This window comes from Lolium perenne, chromosome 3 (assembly GCF_019359855.2).
Source record: "Lolium perenne isolate Kyuss_39 chromosome 3, Kyuss_2.0, whole genome shotgun sequence".
Lineage (NCBI taxonomy): Eukaryota > Viridiplantae > Streptophyta > Magnoliopsida > Poales > Poaceae > Lolium > Lolium perenne.
Genome location: NC_067246.2, coordinates 239,081,191 through 239,103,221, shown reverse-complemented (window position 1 = coordinate 239,103,221; position 22,031 = coordinate 239,081,191). Strand labels below are relative to the sequence as shown.

The 22,031-nt window shown below is 45.3% G+C and overlaps 2 protein-coding genes and 1 long non-coding RNA gene across 5 annotated transcripts; 2 read left to right on the top strand and 1 right to left on the bottom strand.

Annotated features, from left to right (window-relative positions):
• The first annotated feature begins 129 nt into the window (after window positions 1-129).
• LOC127343885 (uncharacterized) lies at window positions 130-3,741 on the top strand. Of its 3 annotated transcripts, none has more exons than XR_007877570.2 (3): window positions 131-507; window positions 607-1,008; window positions 1,612-3,741. It is a non-coding gene; the product is annotated as an uncharacterized lncRNA (long non-coding RNA). The 3 variants fall into 3 exon arrangements; XR_007877569.2 differs by having other exon boundaries at window positions 132-500; XR_007877568.2 differs by having other exon boundaries at window positions 130-1,008.
• A 165-nt stretch (window positions 3,742-3,906) lies between these two features.
• Window positions 3,907-8,035, bottom strand: LOC127343884 (3-hydroxyisobutyryl-CoA hydrolase-like protein 5). Its single transcript, XM_051370080.1, has 15 exons — window positions 7,853-8,035; window positions 7,674-7,757; window positions 7,477-7,545; window positions 6,906-6,966; window positions 6,680-6,753; window positions 6,509-6,592; window positions 6,148-6,232; window positions 5,854-5,939; window positions 5,584-5,705; window positions 5,369-5,429; window positions 4,894-4,992; window positions 4,522-4,623; window positions 4,391-4,432; window positions 4,195-4,301; window positions 3,907-4,110 (listed from the first exon to the last, which is right to left on the bottom strand). The coding sequence occupies exons 1-15, from the start codon at window positions 7,880-7,882 to the stop codon at window positions 4,062-4,064; spliced, it is 1,155 nt and encodes a 384-aa protein (XP_051226040.1). The 5' UTR covers window positions 7,883-8,035; the 3' UTR covers window positions 3,907-4,061.
• A 4,261-nt stretch (window positions 8,036-12,296) lies between these two features.
• On the top strand, window positions 12,297-16,474 carry LOC127343886 (probable metal-nicotianamine transporter YSL6). Its single transcript, XM_051370081.1, has 7 exons — window positions 12,297-12,774; window positions 13,069-13,241; window positions 13,383-13,480; window positions 14,105-14,242; window positions 14,552-14,741; window positions 15,181-15,313; window positions 15,396-16,474. Exons 1-7 carry the CDS (start codon window positions 12,420-12,422, stop codon window positions 16,331-16,333), a joined length of 2,025 nt encoding a protein of 674 aa, XP_051226041.1. The 5' UTR covers window positions 12,297-12,419; the 3' UTR covers window positions 16,334-16,474.
• Window positions 16,475-22,031: the final 5,557 nt, after the last annotated feature.

Here is a 22,031-nt window from a genome sequence, read left to right as displayed (position 1 = left end):
CCTATGCGAGAGCGCTCCACGATGTCAATCGCTGTGCGGGCGAGGTGAGAATCCAACGTGAACCGTACGATCTCAAGACAAACCCCGCGTCCATCTTGACCATTGGTTTGCCACTGCGTGAAACAAAACCGCACGATAGAAACCCTAGCCGCCACACTCGCGCACTCGACCTGCCCATTTGCGTCGCTCCGCCGCCGCCCCCGCCTCCGTGCCCTCGCCCCGCTTGCGGCCGATGGCCTCCAGATCCCCTCTCCCTTCGATGTGCTTGCGCCGCCCTTCTCTCCCCTACTTGCCTGCCTCTCCAGCGCGAGCTACTGCCGGCGGTAACAGGGCTGAGCACATGCTGGGAAGCGTAGCACTAACGCCGGCCAAGCACTCCCTCTCGGCACCCTTGCCTGCGCGTCCCTTCAATCGTCGGCTTAATCCAGACCAAGAAACGGGGAGAGGGTGTGGATAGTGCGGCAGTTCCCTTGCCGGCGGCGCGTGGTGGTGGAGTGGTGGTCGGTGGTGCTTCCTCCCCCTTCCCCTGTACCTCAAAAAATATACCTCCTCCCTGTACTGATTTTCCCCTCCTTCTTGGTGACTTGCAAATGATGCTGGAGCCAGTGAAATCTTGCCTCACGAATCAGGTTTTGCGAGCGCCGCCAATGGTTCCGTGGCGAGGAAGATGATGCTCGAGGACGGGTTGGTGGCCGGCGACGATCGAGGCGAGAGCTACGGCTACGATATGTTCGTCATTGGAGCTTCCTCCTCAACATTACTTGACATGCAGTCAATCATAAAGGGGACATGCCCTATGTTACATGTAGATTGCTTGTTCACAATCAGATAATTAAGGATACACTGCCGAAAATCTTCCCAGCAATTTGATGCTTTTGTGCATTCAGAGTTATCTACCTGTCTATTGACCTAGGTGTGTGATACTTGGCTGCATCACCAAGAAGATACTGGCCTATGAGGCATCGTTCTGGGGGATTTGAGGCAAGTGGTCTTAGTGTCTTATGCAAGGTAACTGTTGTTGCTGCCAAAAATGGTTTGGAAGCATCCATGGTTAGTCTGCCTACTGTTGCTACATAACCTGTATCCTTGGGCCAGTGAAAATGCACACAATTTATGGTCCTTTACCAAAGTAATATACTGCACAAGTTCAGAAGAATATTCATGTAGTTTGTGCGGTTGGAGGTCGCTACCATACTTGAAGTTGCTAGCATCCTTGTTTTACTTAATTGCTACATGGTTCTTACTTAATTAGTTCCGTTGACTATCATGATCACCACAACAATGTATTTAGGTGTTTTCGCGGTATACTGGAAAATGGATGGTATGGTTTTTACATCTCTACGCTTAGATCAAATACACTAAATGTGCTTTATCAGGCACATGTGTGCTCCAGATCTCATAATTTCAGTAACTTGCATGCCTCTTATCTGACACCCTAAACCCTAAGAGTGCATCAACTGTCTCTGTTTTGGCTTAAATTGTAATAAGAATCCTGGTTGATCAACCCAGTTTTAAATCCCAGTACAATCCTGATTGAGCAACCCATCTTTAAATTGTACGGTTGTGTGGGTTCAGAACTTTATCTTACGCTGCCTCTATTTTTGTTTTCAGGTAGCTAATACTACTCAGGCTATGTTGGCATGCTATGTTGGTGTGGCTGAAAATTTGGTTGTTTCATACCCGAGTATCAAGAAGTAAGTTCCTAATGCAGGGCCCTGTATCCTATGGTCTAATAATGTATAATCATCATACGCAGCTCAGGGAAAATCATGATGCTCCATTTACGACTAATGAAACATTTTTTTCTAATGAAGAATTAACAATTACGGATGGTTCGTCTATGCCTAGCGTAGATTTTATTGAAGTTTATGGTCGAGCTAAAAATGTGTTCGGGTGGAAAAAGAAAATGAATGTTGTACTTCATATGGAAGCCTGTGACATGGGTAGTACTGCTGACGCAAAATCATTGAAGAGACCCCAAACAATGCAAATTGGCTGCTACTAACACGGTTGATGAATACAATGAACTTACAATCTAAAAGCTTTGTTGGAAACCATCTTTCAAAGTGACAGGGAGACTCTTCTACATTTTGGTGCATGCAGCTTCAGGTTGTGTTTCTAAAGGACATATACCATCATATAAATTCCAAGTATCTTTGTGCAGTATTTGTAATATTCATGGTCTGCCATTCCATGTTTTTTGCCATTATTCTTTTAATTTATTCTTAATCATTGCAGAGGTTAAAGACACTATACGCCTTCTATGAGTAATAAAGTCTGGTGCTGCATCTAGCTGGGTGATTAAAGAATTTACTGTCCAGATCCATAATGTCTAAATTTGCTTTGCGCATGAAATTAAACTTGGCCTCTTTTCTTGATAATCATGATAAGAATCTCGCTTATTGTACCTTCGTATATGTGTTTTAGACTTTTAGTATGCTGATTACTTTGATGCTTTGACTAAGAGGACTATGTTTGATTAAGATGATATGTTTTAAGAGTTTTTTGAATGATCGTGTTCTAATCCCCCTTAGTATAGCGTGGGAAGACCTTTTAGTATACTATCAGTTTAATAGGCATATAAGCCGCGAGTTCCTCAGTTTATGTGTTTTCCAGATCATTCTAAGAACATGTGTTCAATAATTTTTTTCTGCAATTCCTACTGTAGAGAAATCCAAAAGCCACTTTCATAAGTATATTGCAGACCAAATGATGACTTCCATTGAACTCAATCTTCGAGCTTCTCATACATAACAAGTTGTGCTTTTCGTACACATGCTAAGTTTTTACATGACAATAGTATGTTATTATGAATACAGGTTAGAGTAATTAATTGTTGTACGAGTAAGATATTAGATGGAAAAAGCTGTGCTTTAAGTGTGTTTGTATTGATCCTATGGCTTTTCAAGAAATTTCTACAGCTCTTGGCTCTTGCAATCTTTTCAATGCAGGTTTGAAGTATCTTTGGCTAGAGGTCATTTTGCATGATTTGATCTTTGTTAGAGAAGGTGATTGTTCCCTCAGCTTCAATGTGTTATATTGATACATGCATGATGCCCATTCCCAAGCTTGCGGTCGACACAAATCCAAATTAGGCCATGATTAGGATGAGATTGTGCTTTCTTTGTCTCTATATATGATTTATGATTTTGATGTTGTTTCTTGGGTCATGGTCTGAAATAAATTTTGGTTCAGTTCTCATTTTTTGCATTGTGGTAAGATAGAAAAAGTACAAATACTTGTCGAGCTCTCAATCAGGATTTTTGTTTTGGGTCTCTTTGGTACAGTAGAATAGATACAAAACAGGTTTTCGAATAAGGTTTTCTTTTGTTTTTTCGGAAATTTCAGGTTTCTTCCTTCATAGAATTATTCTATTCCTGCCTAGCATACACTGACTATGGCTCATGCTGGAACACAAGATTAGTCACTCGCCTAAGCGGCTTGGAGGAGATTCACCGGTGCAGGGTGCGCTTCCATCTGGTGGCAATCTGAGCAGATATTGAGGCGCATCTGATTTTTGTTTACTGCCCTTTTTCACACTATAAGTAATTAAATTTAGTAGTAGTAGTAGTTAATTGGTAGAGCTGTGCATAGCTTTAGACTTTTTCTCACACTGCAAATCCGTTGCTGACAGAACGATTGTATTGATTTGTTCTTATTCTTTGTGTTGTCACTATTATGTAAGAAAAACATGACTCAAACCATATAAAATCATCAGGTGAACAATCCTCGAATGTGTCATGTCATCCTTGTTTCACTGAACAAGAGCTGACATCAAGTCTTCAAATTGGGGCGCACATACCCGGCCAGGAGGCGCCCCAAGGGGCGCCCCAACCACTAGTAGATTTAAATCTTGGGCGTGGATAAGGATAGAGGATTCACTCCTCCATGAGCCCTTCCTTGTGGTAACAAAACATAAGTTGCTTTATTACTTCTTGTATAGTTTTCAACAGCTCGGTATAATGTTACACACGGGTAGTACACGAACAATCAAACAAGCATGCCACGCACCAAAACCATTATGTCGTGCATGGTCAGGGTGCTGCTGTGTTATGTGGTGATCACTGTGAAGATTTTGCATAGACCGTCTGCTCGTATTTGCCATTCCACCTGCATATGGGTGACGTTGAAGGAGTAAATTATCTAGGCTAGATATGTAAAATTTGATTGTGGGAAAATTTTGGATTCAGTCACCTGTTTGAATCATCAGATGGGACTTGGAGCTCATGTTCTGAGCTGAATTGTTTGAAAACACGTTCAATGTGTTCACTCTTCACCTCTTCAATGGTGGTTGGACTCCACTATATTGAGATAATAAAGTAATTCAGAAGAACAAATGTGTGACAAAAATATGCTGGATGTCAGAGAGAGGGAGAGAGATACTACTGACCTTAGGGGCATTATCTTTGTCGATGCTCAGAGCTCTAATACCCTGTCACGAGATCAAATGAAATTGGCAAGATGCAGTCAGAAGGTTCATTCAAGTCGAGATAATTCTTATTCGCTGTACAGTCGCAATACCTCATAGACATCACCAGTAACGACAGATCGTAGGATGTTAATTGTTAGTCTGAATTCCTTCTTCAAACATTCAGAAAGACTCTGCTTCCGACCTTCTCTAACCTACAGAGTTCAGAAGAAATCATAAAACAATGGCTTGCCTTCTGCGAGCAAGCGAATCACAACAATGATATCGTATAAATATATTCCATACAACATTATTTTGCACTACAGTAAATCAATCTTGAACCAAAATAAATATTGATGTGATTATCAATGAGACGTCAATTCTACAATAAGCAAAGGCTGGCAGTGTAAGCACAAATGTACATAAAAAATCAAATATGAAACCAACAAACATTAACAAATCATGGATGGTGCAAGAATTGTTACCGATCGCAGTGTGATCTTCAATGCAGTAGGAGATGATCTTCTCATACTCTTCAGAACTGGAGCTATCCATTGGTTTCCATCGATGCTGACTTCTGATTCCTACATCAAATAAAATACTGATTTAAGTTATGCTGATAAAAAGCCATTCATCTCATTATGCAACTGTGGTTTGTACATGACTTCAGAAGGGTGATTTGAGATGATTTTATCTTAGAGGAACGAAGAATAGTGAGTGTATCGTAGAGCTAAAAGGCTAGGTGAATAAATCAAACTTTTTTATTTTTCAAAAATTTCAGTATCATATGAAGATGTGAAAATTTAGTGCTCCAAAAGGGATATTCTGATATGTAATAGAATGTAGAACAAGTAATACCCGATTGATTGTGCTGAACAACATATCAAGAAAATTGACAGATTACATTTTCCAGAGAAGCAATAATGTGAAGATTTTGCATCATAAGTGCTGAAGCCTTACAAGTGATTTCAAGATCTCCTCAACAGTCTCGGCTGAGAAACATTTGTCGATAGTCGGAAGCCTATCAACGATCGACATCCCGTGTTAGATTGGTTCCAATTAAATTGAATAATTTCTACACTATATTGACTAAGGAAACATGTTTCAAATGAGTAAACCCTGATTTCAACAAATAACAGAATTGTTATATTTCGGAAGAAATAATCATCCTTAACTTGTTCAAAATGCTCTCTTGATCAATTTGAACATCCGTGGAGAATTCCTCAATGACAGCCCGGATAGCAGACTCATCACCTGTGTTTACATTCAGTAGTCGTCTTTCTAGCTCTTCCAATTTCTGCCACACATATCATAATCTAGTCAAACTACGAACAGCCCAATATCAGCAAGTAACATTGATTAGTCAAGCTACAGGTAGAGAATATCAGCTATTTTTGCTCGCAATCAAGTACAAAATAATGTAAACTAGCAATTTAGAGTCTTACTTCAGAAAGGACAAAATGAGTAGCAAGACCAGCAGCAATCATTTCTTTTGCATTCAGTCTAGCACCAGTCAGAGCCAGGTACTCCCCTAAAAGTGAAACAAAAAAGATAATAAGCTGATTGAAACTGATATTGCTATGTGCTAAGTTGTGCATCATATCGCCATATTGCCCTAATTTATGTTTAATATGTCATGACCTACTTTATCATGCCTAAATTTATTCGTACGATTGTCCCAAAATATGCCATAAAAATTACTAGGGACCTGTGAATGGAAAATTCAATTCAATGCTTACCTAAATATCCAGGGAGCCGAGAATGGATATAAGAAAAACTACAATCTGTGTGTAGTCCAACACTTGCCTCGGGAGTAGCAAAAACCTAGGCGAACAGAGATGATCCTTAGAGAAATTCCAGCAAGAATATTTTAACACACTCTATTTATACTAATAATCAATTGGATAATTTGGTCTTGTTCAAGAAATGCACAAGTATTAATTTCCAATATTCACATGCTTTTATACGATAATCACTAGACTATTAAGAAAGTAATAGATGTAGACAAACATTTGTAAAATCTATAACCCAATTTATATTAAAAAAATAGACCATAAGTGTAGCATAAAAGCATAAAAAAGTTGGGATAGTGTCTCGCACTGTTTTCTCTGTGACAACTGCAAATTTCAGAGGAGCAACCAAGGCTGCCCCTCCACCCATCGCAAGTCCATTAACAAGAGCCACCTGCGTGAATGTACAACCGTATATTTTCAGAATAGAGCTTTCCAGCAGTGCAAACAATGTTCCTCCAACAGGTTACGAGTGCATCACCGTGGTTTTCTTATATGTATGAATGTGATAGCAGAGCCAGTACATCCTATACACAACCTCGAGGCAGGAATCATCTGCAAAGGAGTCATATTGAAAATTCCAAAGGGACATGCTTTCTTACAAGCAAATGCAGAAAGTTGATGATTGCAATCAAACTATACAGCATGACAGAAGTAATGAATTTGAGAGTGCATGTTGTATAACTGCTATACCCTGACAACCGCACCTGATCTCCCTTCATAGAACATCTTTAGGTCCCCACCGGCAGAAAATGCGCGTCCAGCTCCCTGTTCATGATCAAAATCACATTCAGAGTTTCAGACAATTGCTGAATATTGAAACAGTCAATACATTTCAGCATCATATTATTGCTAATCATTAAAACTTGTTGGATATACCATTTTCCATGTGTTACGATTAGCGGATATATACTCTATGCAGAGTGAAGTGCAAATTTTTTTTTTGGTTGCACCAAATATCCTTAAAATCCTCCTCCTACAGGAAACAAGATACTGTCGACATGTCCTATTCCTAAATACCAGCATGGTTACCATCCTCCTAGGGCAAAACATTTTTGGGTGAAAACACAAAAAGCATTGCATTTCGATGCATTGATAAAAAAAGAGTTTTACAAAACATGCTATATACTGCTAACCACCAGTCCTCGTTACCATCCTAGAGCATTATGGAAGGTTAAAGACCGGCCCTGTGGCTGTACCATGTATGATACATGCATGCTGTGCGAAATGCAAGAGCTACTATAACTGAATGTTTACAAGCCTTCTTAGGATACACACCTTGAAGATGACCAGCTTGGCATCATCATCTTTCTCCCATTTCTCCAACAATTGGGCTAGAATATAGACCTACAAGCAGAAAACCCAACACGGACAAACAATCGCAACTCATTCTTAGCAATCCACGGGCTGCAAAACCATTTCAAACCAAACAGCTCCCGAGCCAAAGATGACTTCAGGAACGGAAGAGAGCGCACCACTCTATCGGAGATTCCGTTCAGCTGGCGCGGGCGGTTGAGGGTGACCACCCTCACGCCGTTGATCTCCTGCCCGAGCACGACCTGCGCAAAGGGTCGGGTTCCCGCGTCCGCTCCTTCAGTCAGCTGATCAAATCGCGACGGGAAAAGAGAAGCCAAGAATCGTACTGGAGCATTACCTCGTCGGGGTTCGCTTGTTCCTGGGCCATGAGGAGTCGGGAGGTGGAGATCTCTCAGGTGCGTACCGGCTCGCGAGGTGAGGTTGATGAATTGCGGTTGGTGAAGGGACCATGGGTGTGGGAGAGAAGAAGGCTAGCAGAGTGGGTAGGTGACGGTAGTGGAACTGAAAGGTGAGTCGTAGATTGGGGTAGGTGCGTGCGACGGGTTTAGACTACGGGTTTGACTACTATCATTTCTAAACATTTACCGTGGGATCCGTAAGACACTAGTTCACACCACTCAACTTATGTTTATCGGTCGAGAAACAGCTGACGCTGAACAGACCCTGCAAATCGAACATGTAACTGGTATGGGTTTGATTTGCGAGCTTCTGTTTCGCGCTAGCAGCATCCGAATCCGTAAAATCAGGTGTTTTCACGGATTTTGTATGCAAGTTCAAGATCATAAATTTTCAAATGGAAACAATCGATGCATTGTTCATGGTTCTACATCAAATCACCATGACAAGTTCAAAGCAATCAAGCATAGTTCATAGCAAATAGTTGGTGCACCTCGTCACCCAAATCAAACACAGACACCTTCATTGCCACCACCTTAATGAGTAGCTGATGCACCACCGCTTGCCACTTGACGAGCTAGCCTTATTCTCTCCATCATCTCCGTAGTGGTATCCTTCCACCACTCCAATTGGTGTTCATGCATGTCCTTTGTGGACATCATCATGATCGGAGGTTAATTTCCGCGCACAAACTCAACGGACTCGAGGATAGAATTTTCTTACCTTGTAGACCCATCGTCGAGCACGTTGGGGGCACCGTTCACGTTGTCGACATTGGACGGCGGAGAGGCAGTGGACGACGGCAGGAGGGCGCTGTGCTGCATCGTCTTCTTCGACTTTGCCTCCCTCGGCCCGACTGACTGAATTTTGGGGCCGGCCGCCCTATTCGGCTTGGCTACCGCCGACGCCCGGTCGGGGACCGCTAGAAGAGCACCGGTGCCCGCATCACCTGCTTGCGGGTGTTGGAGATATGCCCAAGAGTCAATAATAAATTGGTTATTATAATATATCTTTGTGTTTATGATAAATGTTTGCATACCATGCTATAATTGTATTAACCGAAACATTGATACATGTGTGTTATGTAAACAACAAGGAGTCCCTAGTAAGCCTCTTGTATAACTAGCTTGTTGATTAATAGATGATCATGGTTTCGTGATCATGAACATTAGATGTTATTAATAACAAGGGTATGTCATTGGATGAATGATATAATGGACACACACCCAATTAAGCATAGCATAAGATCACGTCATTAAGTTCAATTTGCTATTTGCTCCGATACATAGTTACCTAGTCCTTCGACCATGAGATCATGTAAATCACTTATACCGGAAGGGTACTTTGATTACACCAAACGCCACTGCGTAAATGGGTGGTTACAAAGGTGGGATTACGTATTCGGAAAGTATGAGTTGAGGCATATGGATCAAGAGTGGGATATTGTCCATCCCGATGACGGATAGATATACTCTGGGCCCTCTCGGTGGAATATCGTCTGATTAGCTTGCAAGCATATGAATGATTCATAAGAGATGACATGCCACGGTACGAGTAAAGAGTACTTGTCGGAGACGAGGTTGAACAAGGGTATGGAGATACCGATGATCAAACCTCGGACAAGTAAAATATCGCGTGACAAAGGGAATTGGTATCGTATGTAAATGGTTCAATTGATAACTAAGTTATCGTTGAATATGTGTGAGCCATTATGGATCTCCAGATCCCGCTATTGGTTATTGGTCGGAGAAGAGTCTCGACCATGTCTATAGTTCACGAACCGTAGGGTGACACACTTAAGGTTTGATGTCGTTTTAAGTAGATATGGAATATGGAATGGAGTTCGAATATTTGTTCGGAGTCTCGGATGGGATCCAGGACATCACGAGGAGGTCCGAAATGGTCCGGAGAATAAGATTCATATATAGGAAGTCACTTTTCAAGTTTGGAAATGATTCGGTGCATTTATGGAAGGCGCTAGAATGTTCTAGAACTTTCCGGAAGAAATCACCATGGAAGGTGGAGTCCCGGTTGGACTCCACCAACCCTAACCAGCCAACCAAGTGAGAGGGTGGAGTCCATGGTGTACCCCACCTCCTTGGCCGGCCAAGCAAGGGGGGAAGGGGAGAGTCCCTGCCCCCCTAGGTTTCGTCCATATGGCAGTTTTTGAATTGGGGTCTTATTCGAAGACTTTGGGCAAACCTTTGTGGTTCCACCTATATAATGAGGAGGAGAGGGATGGGGGCAAGCCAGCCTTGGCCGCACCACCTAGGGCACCCTTGGCCGGCGCCCTAGCCACCCCCTCTCTCCAAACCCTAGCACACCTCCCTCCTCCACCTCTCTCCCGTAGTGCTTACGGCGAAGTCCTGCCGGAGATCTCCACCGCCACCGACACCACGTCATCGTGCTGTCGGGATTCCGAGGAGGATCTACTACTTCCGCTGCCCGCTGGAACGGGGAGAAGGACATCGTCATCAACACCGAACGTATGACCGAGTATGGAGGTGCTTCCCGATTGTGGCACCGTCAAGATCTTCTACGCGTTTCTGAAAGCGGCAAGTGATCGACTACAGCAATAGCAAGATCTAATCTCGTAGGCTTTGGAAATCTTCGAGGGTTAGTCTCATGATCTTCTCGTTGCTACCATCTTCTAGATTGCATCTTGGCTTGTTATTCGTTCTTGCGGTAGGAAATTTTTTGTTTTCTATGCTACGAATCCCATCAGCGGGATCACGTGCATACTAGAGCGCCTCCGTTTCTTGATGCTCGTTGCCGCGACCATGTTCGCAATGTTGGCGGAGCTCGGCAGACCTCCGCCCAACCCGGGAGACACGGTCAACACGGGAGAGGGTGGCGGAAGCTGCGTTCTAGACCCGGCGGCCGACTCTTTTCCTTTTTGTTGCTCATGATAAATAGCCGGCGAGGCACGGGTACATCATCATCAACTACTCTGACGACGGATTTGCCCTATCTGATGGCAGCACCAACGACGCTCCGCCGTCATTGCCTTCACCCCCAAGTCCCCGTGCAGTTTAGTTACTAGTACCCGGGCTAGCTAATCTAGTGTTTTAGTAACTTGTTATATTAATCCCTCTTTTGGATCGTTACAAAAACTATGTAAATTAAGGTAGAATAGAAGAACTCGTTCAAAAATCTAGCGCCAAAATTTTCGATCGAATTCAACATTCTTTGATGCATAAACCGCAAAAAGCTCATGTGGTAAACCACAACCAAGCTTTATGTATTGATTGGTTGCGGTATCTGCTAGAGATGCAACCAAACTGGTGTAGCAAGCTGCGCATGAATCAATTGTGTCGTGCAGCTTCAAAATTATGGGAAAACACGTAGGGCTCCTTTGGTTCATAGAATTTGTGTAGGATTTGGCTCCTGTGGGAAATTTTCTACATATGTTGTTTAATTTATAGGAATATTTTTCATAGTAAGTAATTCTTTGAAAATCTTGCAGTGTAACCATCAAGGAGTAGGAAAGGATCATTAGGCATATCTTATGGAAAATTTCTTTGGTACAATCAAATACACTTCCATGTTCACTAGACATGACATCTTAATTCTATGTTTTTTTATTTCTATATTTTTCTTATTCTATGAATCAAAAAGGCCCATAGAGTTTGTTTTATTTTGTCCTGCACGGCCCTAGGTTCGGGCTGGTTCAAACCAGTAGATTTGTAGTTGTGGTTAGCATTAAACCTGGCCCCACGAGATGTAATAGACGCCACCTGTTGGTTCAAGCGGCTGTACATGTGAGGCTACACTTACATCCGGACCCACAAAATCATAATCAAGCCATCTGCATGGCTGATTAGCATAGTAGCAACAGACGCAAGCGGTAGAACTGTGTGGCCAGCATTAGCTCGGCGAGGCCCCACCGGACAGCGAGACGCCGGCTAGCAGCGCCTGCATGCAGTTAAACCGTATGGCCTCCATTGCAACGCCAGGCGCAGAACCATCGCCTCGCCGTTCTCCCGCTGAGGCGTGGGCCCACTCGACCCACGAGCCAATGCAGAGTGAAACCGCACGCTTGCCGCTTTTCACTGTGCCGCAGGAGATCTTGACACCCTCGAGCCCCAGCCCCGAGCACGATTCACGGCGGCCCCTTGTATCCCGCTCCTTGAGAAGATAATGACAGGTGGGGCCGGAAACCTTTACCGTGGTGGGCTCGCCCAGCTTTAACACTTTTTAAACTAAGCTCTCTGGCTACCGTGGCACAGACGAACGAAGCCCAGCCCAGAACGTCTCGAAGGCCGAAAGAACAATCCAACTCGGTTCTGACAGGTGGGCCCCGCATGGCATTGACCCTGGTACGTCTACACGGGAACTAACCGTAAACAGAGGAGAGTCCCGAAAACTTGGCAGTTCAGCAGCAAGATCAGCTTAAATACACCCCGTCCCCGCCGCCTCCTCTCATCAGTCCCGGCCTCCTCCTCGCCGCCGCCGTCTCCTACGCAAAACCAACTAGCTCCCGACGAATCCATACGGCCCGCGGGAAGATGGGATCCGAGGCGGACGCGGCGGACCTGACGGGCCCCCTCCTCGCCGGCGCGCCCCCGGCGACGGCGGCGGCGGGGGAGGCGGTGCCGCCGTGGCGGGAGCAGATTACGGTGCGGGGGATCGTGGTCAGCGCCATCCTCGGGGTGCTCTTCTGCCTCATCACGCACAAGCTCAACCTCACGGTGGGGATCATCCCCTCCCTCAACGTCGCCGCGGGCCTGCTCGGCTACTTCCTCGTGCGCGCCTGGACGGCCGCGCTCGCCAGGTTCGGCATCGTGTCCAAGCCCTTCACCAAGCAGGAGAACACCGTCATCCAGACCTGCGTCGTCGCCTGCTACGGACTCGCATTCAGCGGTATGTGTTTGCGTGCGTCTTCTTCTCGATCCCCAATTTCGGTCGGGGAACGTTACATATAGTGTCACTGGTTTCGAAAGCGTCGGATTTGTTTTCAGAGTTTTGGGGCAAGTTGTTGGTACGCTGGCTGAACCCCTGATTACACGACTGCCGTATGGGGATACTACAGATCTTGATACACATAATGCTAAATTTAACTTCTGATTTTGGTGTGCATTGCGAGTTAACGATAGCTTCTCCCTTCTTATATATCGAGCTCACATTATCAGCTAACGTTTCTGCTCACGCATGCAGGTGGCTTCGGAACGTATATGCTTGCGATGGATCAGAAAACCTACGAGCTTATCGGGACTGATTATCCTGGTAACAGGGCGGTGGATGTTATAAATCCTTCGCTGAGTTGGATGATCGGCTTCATGTTTGTTGTTAGCTTCCTCGGTCTATTCAGTCTTGTTGCGCTGCGCAAGGTACTTGTTCATATCTTCCTACCATGCTAATGCATATGCTATGTTTGTCTCGTTGCATCTTTGTTTTTTGGATGAAGTGGGTACCTTGGTCCTGTCTTAAGATGAATCTGGTAAACTTACATATGTTTTCGTGTTTGCTAGGTCATGGTGATTGATTACAAGCTCACCTATCCCAGTGGAACTGCTACCGCTATGTTGATAAATAGCTTCCACACTACTACTGGAGCTGAGCTTGCAGAGTAAGAAACGGATCAGAGTTTCTCCTTAATTTATACTCCCAGTTCAATCTGCATCGTTTATTCTGGTTCTTTTGTATGACAGTATGCTGTAAAAAAAATCTAAAATGATTCTTCTTGTTATGTTAGACCAATGGCGTTTTTTCTTTGAATAGAACATCAATAGTTGCCTCAGTAGTCTGGTGAAGTTGCAGTTGAGCTCTCAGCCAATTACATGTATTTCATCTATCGAGTATTTAGGGATATGGTAGCCTATTTCGACTGAACTTTATTGAGGAAATGAATGCGTGGCAGGCAATTTCATCATATTTTATCTTTACAATGCTCATATAGAAACTACTGACCTTAAGGTTGTATTGATTTATTTATGACAATTTGGTTCAATTGGATTGAGACTAGGAATGCTGCTATATATTCTCTCTGATAGCTTATTATTCATGGGAAATTAGTATTTAATGAAATGTTTAGACAGTGCAGCAGAGTGTATCTCAAGATAGAAAATACCAGTTTCCTCTGTTTATTCATGCAGCATATACTTGTTAAATTGCAATGTCCTTTGATGCCTTTGTTGTGATTTTCTATGTTTCTCGAGTTTTTACACAACTAACTTCTATTTTATCGTTGCAGGAAACAAGTTAGCTGTCTTGGGAAGTATTTAAGCATTAGTTTTATCTGGAACTTGTTTAAGTGGTTCTTCAGTGGGGTTGGGGATTCTTGTGGCTTCGATAATTTCCCTTCTCTGGGGCTTGCGGCATTTAAGAACACGTAAGTTTCCTTTAATTAGTTTTTTTTGTTACTTAAATGTTCGAAAGTCAGAACTAATATGTAGTGCATTTAGTTTTGTGGGTTGAAAGAAATTTTGCCTTCTGTTGCCCCTTAGGGGCCCTAACCTGCTTTGACCATGCCTCCTGTGTGACTGCTATAACTTGTATTGTCCTATGAAACTAATCATCCTTTAAGATGGACTATCCAACATTCTCGAAAAAAAAGATGGACCATCATACATTCTCGAAAAAAAAAGATGGATCATCCTACACATGCTCACCAAAAGTTCAACTGTTCCATGCTTTGCAGGTTTTATTTTGACTTTAGTCCAACCTATATTGGATGTGGTCTTATATGCCCACACATTGTTAACTGCTCGGCACTTCTTGGAGCCATTATATCTTGGGGTTTCCTGTGGCCATATATATCCACAAAAGCTGGAGAGTGGTATCCAGCTGACCTAGGAAGCAACGATTTCAAAGGACTCTATGGATACAAGGTATGGTGATTAAAGATTCATTTGTTTCTGACATGAAATAACTTCCAATTTCGTACTTGATAAAACCTTGATGTTTCTTTTATAGATCTAGAATTGGATCACGAATCGCAGTTCTTGATTAAAATATTGTTGCTGTTTTACTCCCCGTAATAAATTAACCAAGTAAATCTGAACTAAATGTATGCTGTTGAAGTCAACATGGTGTAGTACTAGTAACTCACTTACTATTACATCAGTGGACATTGTGATTGTCAGAACCGTTAAACTGAGTTCAAGATCAGAACTGTTATACATTTTGTTACTTTACTTTCTTAGCAAAGAACATACAGATGGCACATCTAGTTTGTTTATTTTTTATGTTTTTTGGGTTCACAGACTGACCAGTCTTTTAGAGTCTTGTGTTCGGCAAAAACTAAATTGTCTCTATCCTGCCTTCCAGGTTTTCATATCTGTATCTGTGATACTCGGTGATGGTATCTATAACCTCATTAAGATCATTTATGCAACAATCAAGGAAATAATGAATGCACGATTAAAGCAAGGAAGACTTCCTCTTGTCCGGGTTCAGGATGGTAATGTTCTTGTCATATTGTGTTTACCTACCAGAATATCATAAATCATGCACCTCATCTTGTTTCTCTTCTGTTATTGTAGATAATGGAACTTCTAAATTATCATCCGAGGAAAAACTTCTGAATGAGGTATTTGTAAAAGACAGTATTCCTCCCTGGTTGGCGGGATCTGGGTATGTGTGCCTTGCAGCAATATCAACTGCAACTGTGCCAATGCTGTTCCCTCAACTCAAGTGGTACCTTGTCCTATGTGCTTATGTTGTTGCTCCCCTACTTGCCTTCTGCAACTCTTATGGCACGGGCCTGACAGATTGGAGCCTTGCATCCACATATGGAAAGATTGGCCTATTCATTTTTGCCTCATGGGTTGGCCAGAATGGTGGTGTGATTGCCGGCTTAGCAGTTTGTGGTGTTATGATGTCCATTGTATCCACAGCTGCCGATCTCATGCAGGACTTCAAGACTGGTTACCTGACCCTCTCTTCACCAAGGTCCATGTTTGTGTCACAGTTGATTGGGACTGCCCTTGGCTGTGTAATTGCTCCTCTCACCTTTTGGCTTTACTGGACGGCCTTCGACATTGGCAATCCTGATGGCATGTTCAAAGCTCCATACGCAGTCATATTCCGTGAGATGTCAATCCTGGGTGTTGAAGGATTCTCAGCGCTGCCGCAGCACTGCCTAGCAATCTGCTCTTTCTTCTTTTTTGCGGCCATAGCAATCAACCTCCTGAGGGACGTCACTCCAAACAGCGTGTCCAAATTCATCCCACTCCCGATGGCCATGGCTGTCCCCTTCTACATCGGAGCATATTTTGCGATTGACATGTTCGTTGGGACGGTTATCTTGTTTGTCTGGGAGAGGGTGAATCGCAAGGAGTCTGAGGACTTTGCAGGCGCCGTTGCTTCTGGTTTGATCTGTGGTGACGGGATCTGGAGTGTCCCTTCTGCGATACTGTCCATCATGAGGATTGACCCACCGATGTGCATGTACTTTAAACCATCTGTTGCGTACGGCTGAAAATAGAGCGAGGTTGTCCGTTTACTGGGATGCATAAATAGAAAAGCATTACACTGTACATATCTTACACAATTGAAATTTACAATGCCGCAAAACAGCAGCAGTTCTCTCATTGTGTTAATATATCTTATTCTCCTCTGATTTCTTGCGTTTCAATGTTGCTGATGCTGCTCTTGTCACCCGGATATCTGTTTTGCTTGCTTAGACTTTGTGTTTTAACGACACACTCTTGGGAATGATAGGCCAGCATGGTATGGCTGGTTTGTGTTGACAGAAAATAACTCAACAATGATTTCTTTGCATCTGATTTTGAAGGAGATTTTTCATCCCCTCAAGCCTCTTCCTGTAATTGTTTTTCTTATGGTGTGTGAAAGAATCATGCTAATTTCTGGTTTTAAATATATAAGTTTCAAAAGGTATAGCACTCACTATCTTTTCCCATTCCTACTTGTTTAGTTCACCTATCTTGGATGCGAATAACTAGCTAATACGAGTATCAGTTGCCTCCACAGAATCAGTTACGTAGCACTTTCCTCAGTTCTCACTTTTCTTTTGAAAGCTAGCTAGAGAATATTTTCAAAAAGAGTTCAGTAGGTCTAATTTGATTTGGTTATTGAAGGGGGGTGAATTTTGTGATACATTTGCCACAACACACTGCATGACCCAAAATGGTAAGTTCGACGTTTTTGCTTGGGATGACCATCCTACAGCCGGTTTTAAACATTTTTTCATGTTAGGCATCGAGGACAAGCTTCAGGCCATGAACGCTGACAGCGAAGTTGTCTAGCACGAGGGTGCCGGTGAGCGCAACCAACAATTATAGGGGAGGCAATGCGAGACAGGGACGAAGAGAATAGGTGTTGAGGGCGGCATCGGCAAAACAGACAGAGATGGAAGACGGCGCCCGCTAGGCTTCGAAATTAGACTTAAAAAATCTAGGCACATTTGCCAAAGGGTACGACGATAATTTCATTTGAGAGAAGTCAAATAATCCATTTTAAACACCGGTAAATAACAGTATCCTCTAGCAAAATTTTCCAAATAGTAAAGTTTTTATCCAGCACATAATCTCAACCAAGAGAAGCAAGGAAAAGGTGAAGTCAGGAACGGATAGATAGGTCTTTAGATAAGAGGAGAAAGATCTTAGGCGGTCAGCAGCCACCATGGTAGCATCTACTCCCTCCGGGCTGAAAAAATCGACGCGGTGGGAAGGCAGCCGTAGTGTATTGGTAGACACACTCCGGTCATCAGCCATCATGGTAACATTAAAATTTAGCATGGTTTCGTAAGCATAGGGAAAAAAGAAAAGCACAAGGTTGGAGAAACCGTACTGTCAAATATAGACATTTCTAGTTGCGCAAGGAATTGTAGGGATCGTTTGACCAATAGCAAACGGTAGCATTTGTTGTGAGGTAGTTAGAGCATCTCTAACAGAGCCCGTAAAAATGCAAACCGAAAAACTCGAGTTCAGTCTTCCGAAAACGTATTTACGGGTCACAAAATGGATGGCGCAGAACAGACCCTGTAAACTAAAACTGAAAAACGAAATATTTGAAAAGTAATCGAAAATGCTGATCTGAACGCGGGCACAGATGCTCCTGTATTCGCTGCATTTATTTGCTATTTTTTAATTCAGCTGGCCAGAGAGCAAGGTCCATGTGTGGGTCCTATGTAATAATGGTTGCCCCTAAACAGTCTTTGCATCTTGACGGGGATGACTCCGTGTCGCACGTTTTCTTCACCTTGAACTTGCATCAGGTTTGGTCTGTAGTGAGCTGGACCTAGACACAGGTTAAAACCTGACAATACTAGATGCACAAGATGCACACCACGTCTCCCATTTAATGCATTTGTGTCTGATACCGGGTACATCACATACGATAGACTGTAGCCCTGTAGAAACTGTATCCAGCACATATCTCCATACTCATGAACGACAAGGATATCGTGTGCAGCTATGCCCGGGAGCAGAAATGCCCTTCCCAAAAGTAATCATCTTCTTCACAAGAACTATCTGCGCGCTGCCTAGATCTTCCCGCGCCGCCGCTGGCCAAGCAGCAAAGCATCTAATAAACAGGTACGGCAAGCAGCTAGTACATGCGCCTTAAGCAGCAAAGCATCTAGCGCCTAAGCAGCAATGCATTTAGCAGGCACGCGCAAGCAGCAAAGCCAGATTCATCCAGCGAGCTAGCTCGGCCATGTCCACGCAGCTCGGCCTCGCGCAAGCAGGAAAGCCAGATTCCTCCAGCGAGCTAGCTCGGCCTTGTCCAGCGAACTGATTCGACGGGATTCGTCGGAAATTCGTGGCCACGCACCATTCCAGCGAATCGCTCCGTCGATCTCCTCAAGGACACCACCTAGCTAGCAAGATTCGTCGAAAATTGATATAGACATGGTTGGAATTAGAGTGGGGTGACAGAATGTTTGATCGGCGATGCATAATTGTAGCAAAGCAGCTAGAAATCGGCGGCTGGAGGCGGTTGTACGGCGGCGCTCGAGGAGTGGTGACAAATCCGTTCAGTTTTGGTCCTGTAAACCACCATTTGGTCTGTATTAGTAGGGGTCGAGTCTAAAAATTTTCGGGCCCCTGAAAAAGTTTTCCGGGCCGAACGGCGAGTTCAGTCTCTGTTCTGCGCCACTTTCGACCCGAACCCGTAAATCGGCCGAAAAAATACGGTTCCGGTGTGGTTTACGGGCTCTGTTAGAGTTGCTCTTAGTTAGGCCTCTTTTTTTGGGCTTTTAGGACAGCTTCACTGTCCCCCACAGTAAAATCCCAAAGAAGGGTACATCTGCTAGCCTACTATTTCCCACCGCGAATCCTAAATCGTGTGTAAAGCGAGAATCGGCCTCGGGAGGTACTTATGGCAGATTCCCGAGCTTCTCCCGATGGAAACGAAGGGGTATCTAGATCTGACCCTCTCCATTGTATTTACATAGAATGCCACCACAGTGGATGGGTTGAGGAGTGAAAAAAACGAAAATAAAAAAAATATCACAGACACACCACTCACCCTGCATCCATCAGCGGAACCCAACCCGCACTAGGGCTCCCCAGCCGCATCCGCCGCCGCGACCACCCACCGACCCCGTTATTGAGCGCCGCCGTGACCCTAACCTTAGAGGGTGCCATTCTCTCTGTAATCGCCATGTATTGAGTAATGAAATTGGACTCTGCTCTCCCATCCCTGTTTCTCATTCCTCTTCTTGACTATGATCTCTCCTAGCCATCTTCGTAGCAGCCACTTAGATCGGATAACCTTTGTGTTTAATTTTGTCCACACTGTCCGCAGGCACCCATTTGGACACGGACATGTCCATTTTCATTCTTTTTATTTTTTCTTTATTCCTATTCCCTTTTACTTTGTGCAACTGAGTCAAAAGAAATGGGGCGAAACTTGCCAGAAATCGCCCGCTGGAGATGATAATCTCCAAGAAAAATAGATAGATGAGGTAGCACGGCTTGCTACGGCCGCAATCAAATCCAGCTAGCCATCAGCAGAGATCCTTGAGGGCAGCGTACAGACCTGGTTAGAGCATCTCCACTCGTCTCCCCACAGAGCCCCCACGGCCACTTTTTTTCATCCGGACGGCGAAAAATGGCCCAGTCAGGCCCCCGGTTCCTCGTTTTGATCCGGATTTGAGCCTATTTTCGTCCGGACTCCCCATGCCATCCCCGGCCCCCCGGGGAGCGCTCGGGGACTCCGGATGAAGCTAAACCAACCGCCCATGCCCATGTGTCTCCTCTTTCGTCCGGATTCCCCGAGCCGTCCTCTTTTTCCCCGAGAAACGCCGCTTGGGGAGCACACGACTGGAAATATACTGCCCCCCACGCCAAATCTTCCTCCAATCCGGACAAAAATTTCGCCGGATTTGGGCGTGGGGAGCGCCAACGAGTGGGGATGCTCTTAGGTCCTGGCTTCTACACGCGCAATGAGCAGAGTCAGCATGCAAGAACTGACCTAGATCAGAGAAAAGGGTGGCGCCCCTTGCCGCCATCGTGTGGCCCTCAACAACCCATAGACACGCGCCAGCTCCTTACCCACCGCCTCTGCATGTGCCTTGAAATGGCGCTCCCGCTACAGTAGCAGATCCTCCCACGATCTTCCTCCAACAGTTAGCGCTCCTGCTGTGGTGGCGCACGAACTTCTCCCAACCGATGTTGAGGTACATCTTGCCACGCGCGTCGTAAATTACGTTGACGATCCACCGGTAGTAGCCGCACGCAGTCTTCCGCAGATGCATCGTGCGCGGGCGGTCATCGCCGGCGACTATAGATGGGCATGTGTCGGGCCGGGCCGGCCCGAGGTAAGCCCGACGCAAAAAATCCGGCCCAAACCCGGCCCGACCAAACACCCACCAAGCCCATCAAGCCGCGAAATGGGCCGTAGTGTTAAACGCTGTTTTTGGGCTACCCAGGCCCGGCCCGGCAGTCGGGCCAACATTTCTCGGCCCAGGCCCGAGTTTTTCAGGCCGGGCTTCGGGCCGGGCTGCCCATGGCCAGGTATGCCGGCGACGTACTCGACGAAGGAGTCTCTGGATGCCGCGTGGGTCACCCTTGAGGACAAGGACAAACTCGAACAGCACGCCCGGCTCCACGTCCATCTCCGACGGTGAAGACGACGGAGTGGCAGGCGACAGCGAGCGTGACGCTCTGCCGCGGCCACGACCGCGAGCTCAGTCTCCGCCTCTACCAGACATGGCGTCGTCTGTTGTTGAGATGGTGGCGGCTAGGGTTGGGGAGAGAGGTGCTAGGGTTTGTGTGTGAGAAGGACGACGAGAGGCGGCCCTTTTTATAGGCCAGAGGGAGGCGGGGGAGCGGTGGCGCTCATTAACGCCGGCACGCAGAGCTAGGCGCGACGGGACACGTCGCTGCAACTCTGCGGGAACTGCACCGTCGCTGTGACTTCCATCGCGAGGTAGGCGACGGTTAGGTTAAAATTTATTGTGCCGCTGATCGGCCCCGCCACTCCCCGCTCGCTTTTCGGTATGTCCGGCGTCCCCGGTGTGTCCCCTATGGGTGGGGACGGACTCAGGACACCGGACACCTTATCGGGGGGCGCCGGACAAAAATGGGCTTTGGGGGCGCGGCTGGAACCTTTTTTTTGTCCGGCACGCCACAAATTGCTTTGGGGGACGCGACTGGAGATGCTCTAAGGATGTGAAAGAAAATACCCACTTCTCCTTAAGAAGAGCCGGAGCAATGGATGCCCCACCGCATGTAGAACAAGACGGCGCTACGATCCATGCCCTCAACAGGTTGGTCTGTTTAGGTCGCCCCACTAAAGCATGCACAACCAGTCTCTCGGCGCTGAACGATTTGGACAGGCCAAGACCCGATGGATCAGCCCACTGATGCCCTTAGAGGAGAGGGGGAAATAGAGTAGAGGAAATGCAGTTAGTGGTGGAGAGGGAGGCTGCCATATGGGGTTTGGGGCGGACACAACAGAACAGGTCCGGCTCACCCCAAAGCCAGCCCAGTTTAGGCCAGTTTTGAGTTAAAACAGACAAGCAGACAGATTAACAAATGGGTTGCCAGTTTTTTCGTCCACCAAGAAACAAACATACACGCACGGACCAAATTGGTCGCAAGGTTGGAGAGCACAATTAGCAAGTAGGAGACTGCCTTATTACAGAGATGGAATATCACAATTAGATACGGGCCACAAATTTCATAACTTTGCAACTAATATTGTAAAAG

Excerpts from the sequence above, each read along its gene's own strand:
- LOC127343884 (XM_051370080.1), bottom strand. The coding sequence starts at position 7,882 with ATGGCCCAGGAACAAGCGAACCCCGACGAG. Across the intron at positions 7,758-7,852 it reads AACAAGCGAACCCCGACGAG|GTCGTGCTCGGGCAGGAGAT; the intron begins GTAATGCTCCAG and ends CCCTTTGCGCAG. Across the intron at positions 6,233-6,508 it reads CAGTTGTCACAGAGAAAACA|GTTTTTGCTACTCCCGAGGC; the intron begins GTGCGAGACACT and ends CTGTTCGCCTAG.
- LOC127343886 (XM_051370081.1), top strand. The coding sequence starts at position 12,420 with ATGGGATCCGAGGCGGACGCGGCGGACCTGACGGGCCCCCTCCTCGCC. Across the intron at positions 12,775-13,068 it reads CTACGGACTCGCATTCAGCG|GTGGCTTCGGAACGTATATG; the intron begins GTATGTGTTTGC and ends TCACGCATGCAG. Across the intron at positions 13,242-13,382 it reads GTCTTGTTGCGCTGCGCAAG|GTCATGGTGATTGATTACAA; the intron begins GTACTTGTTCAT and ends CGTGTTTGCTAG.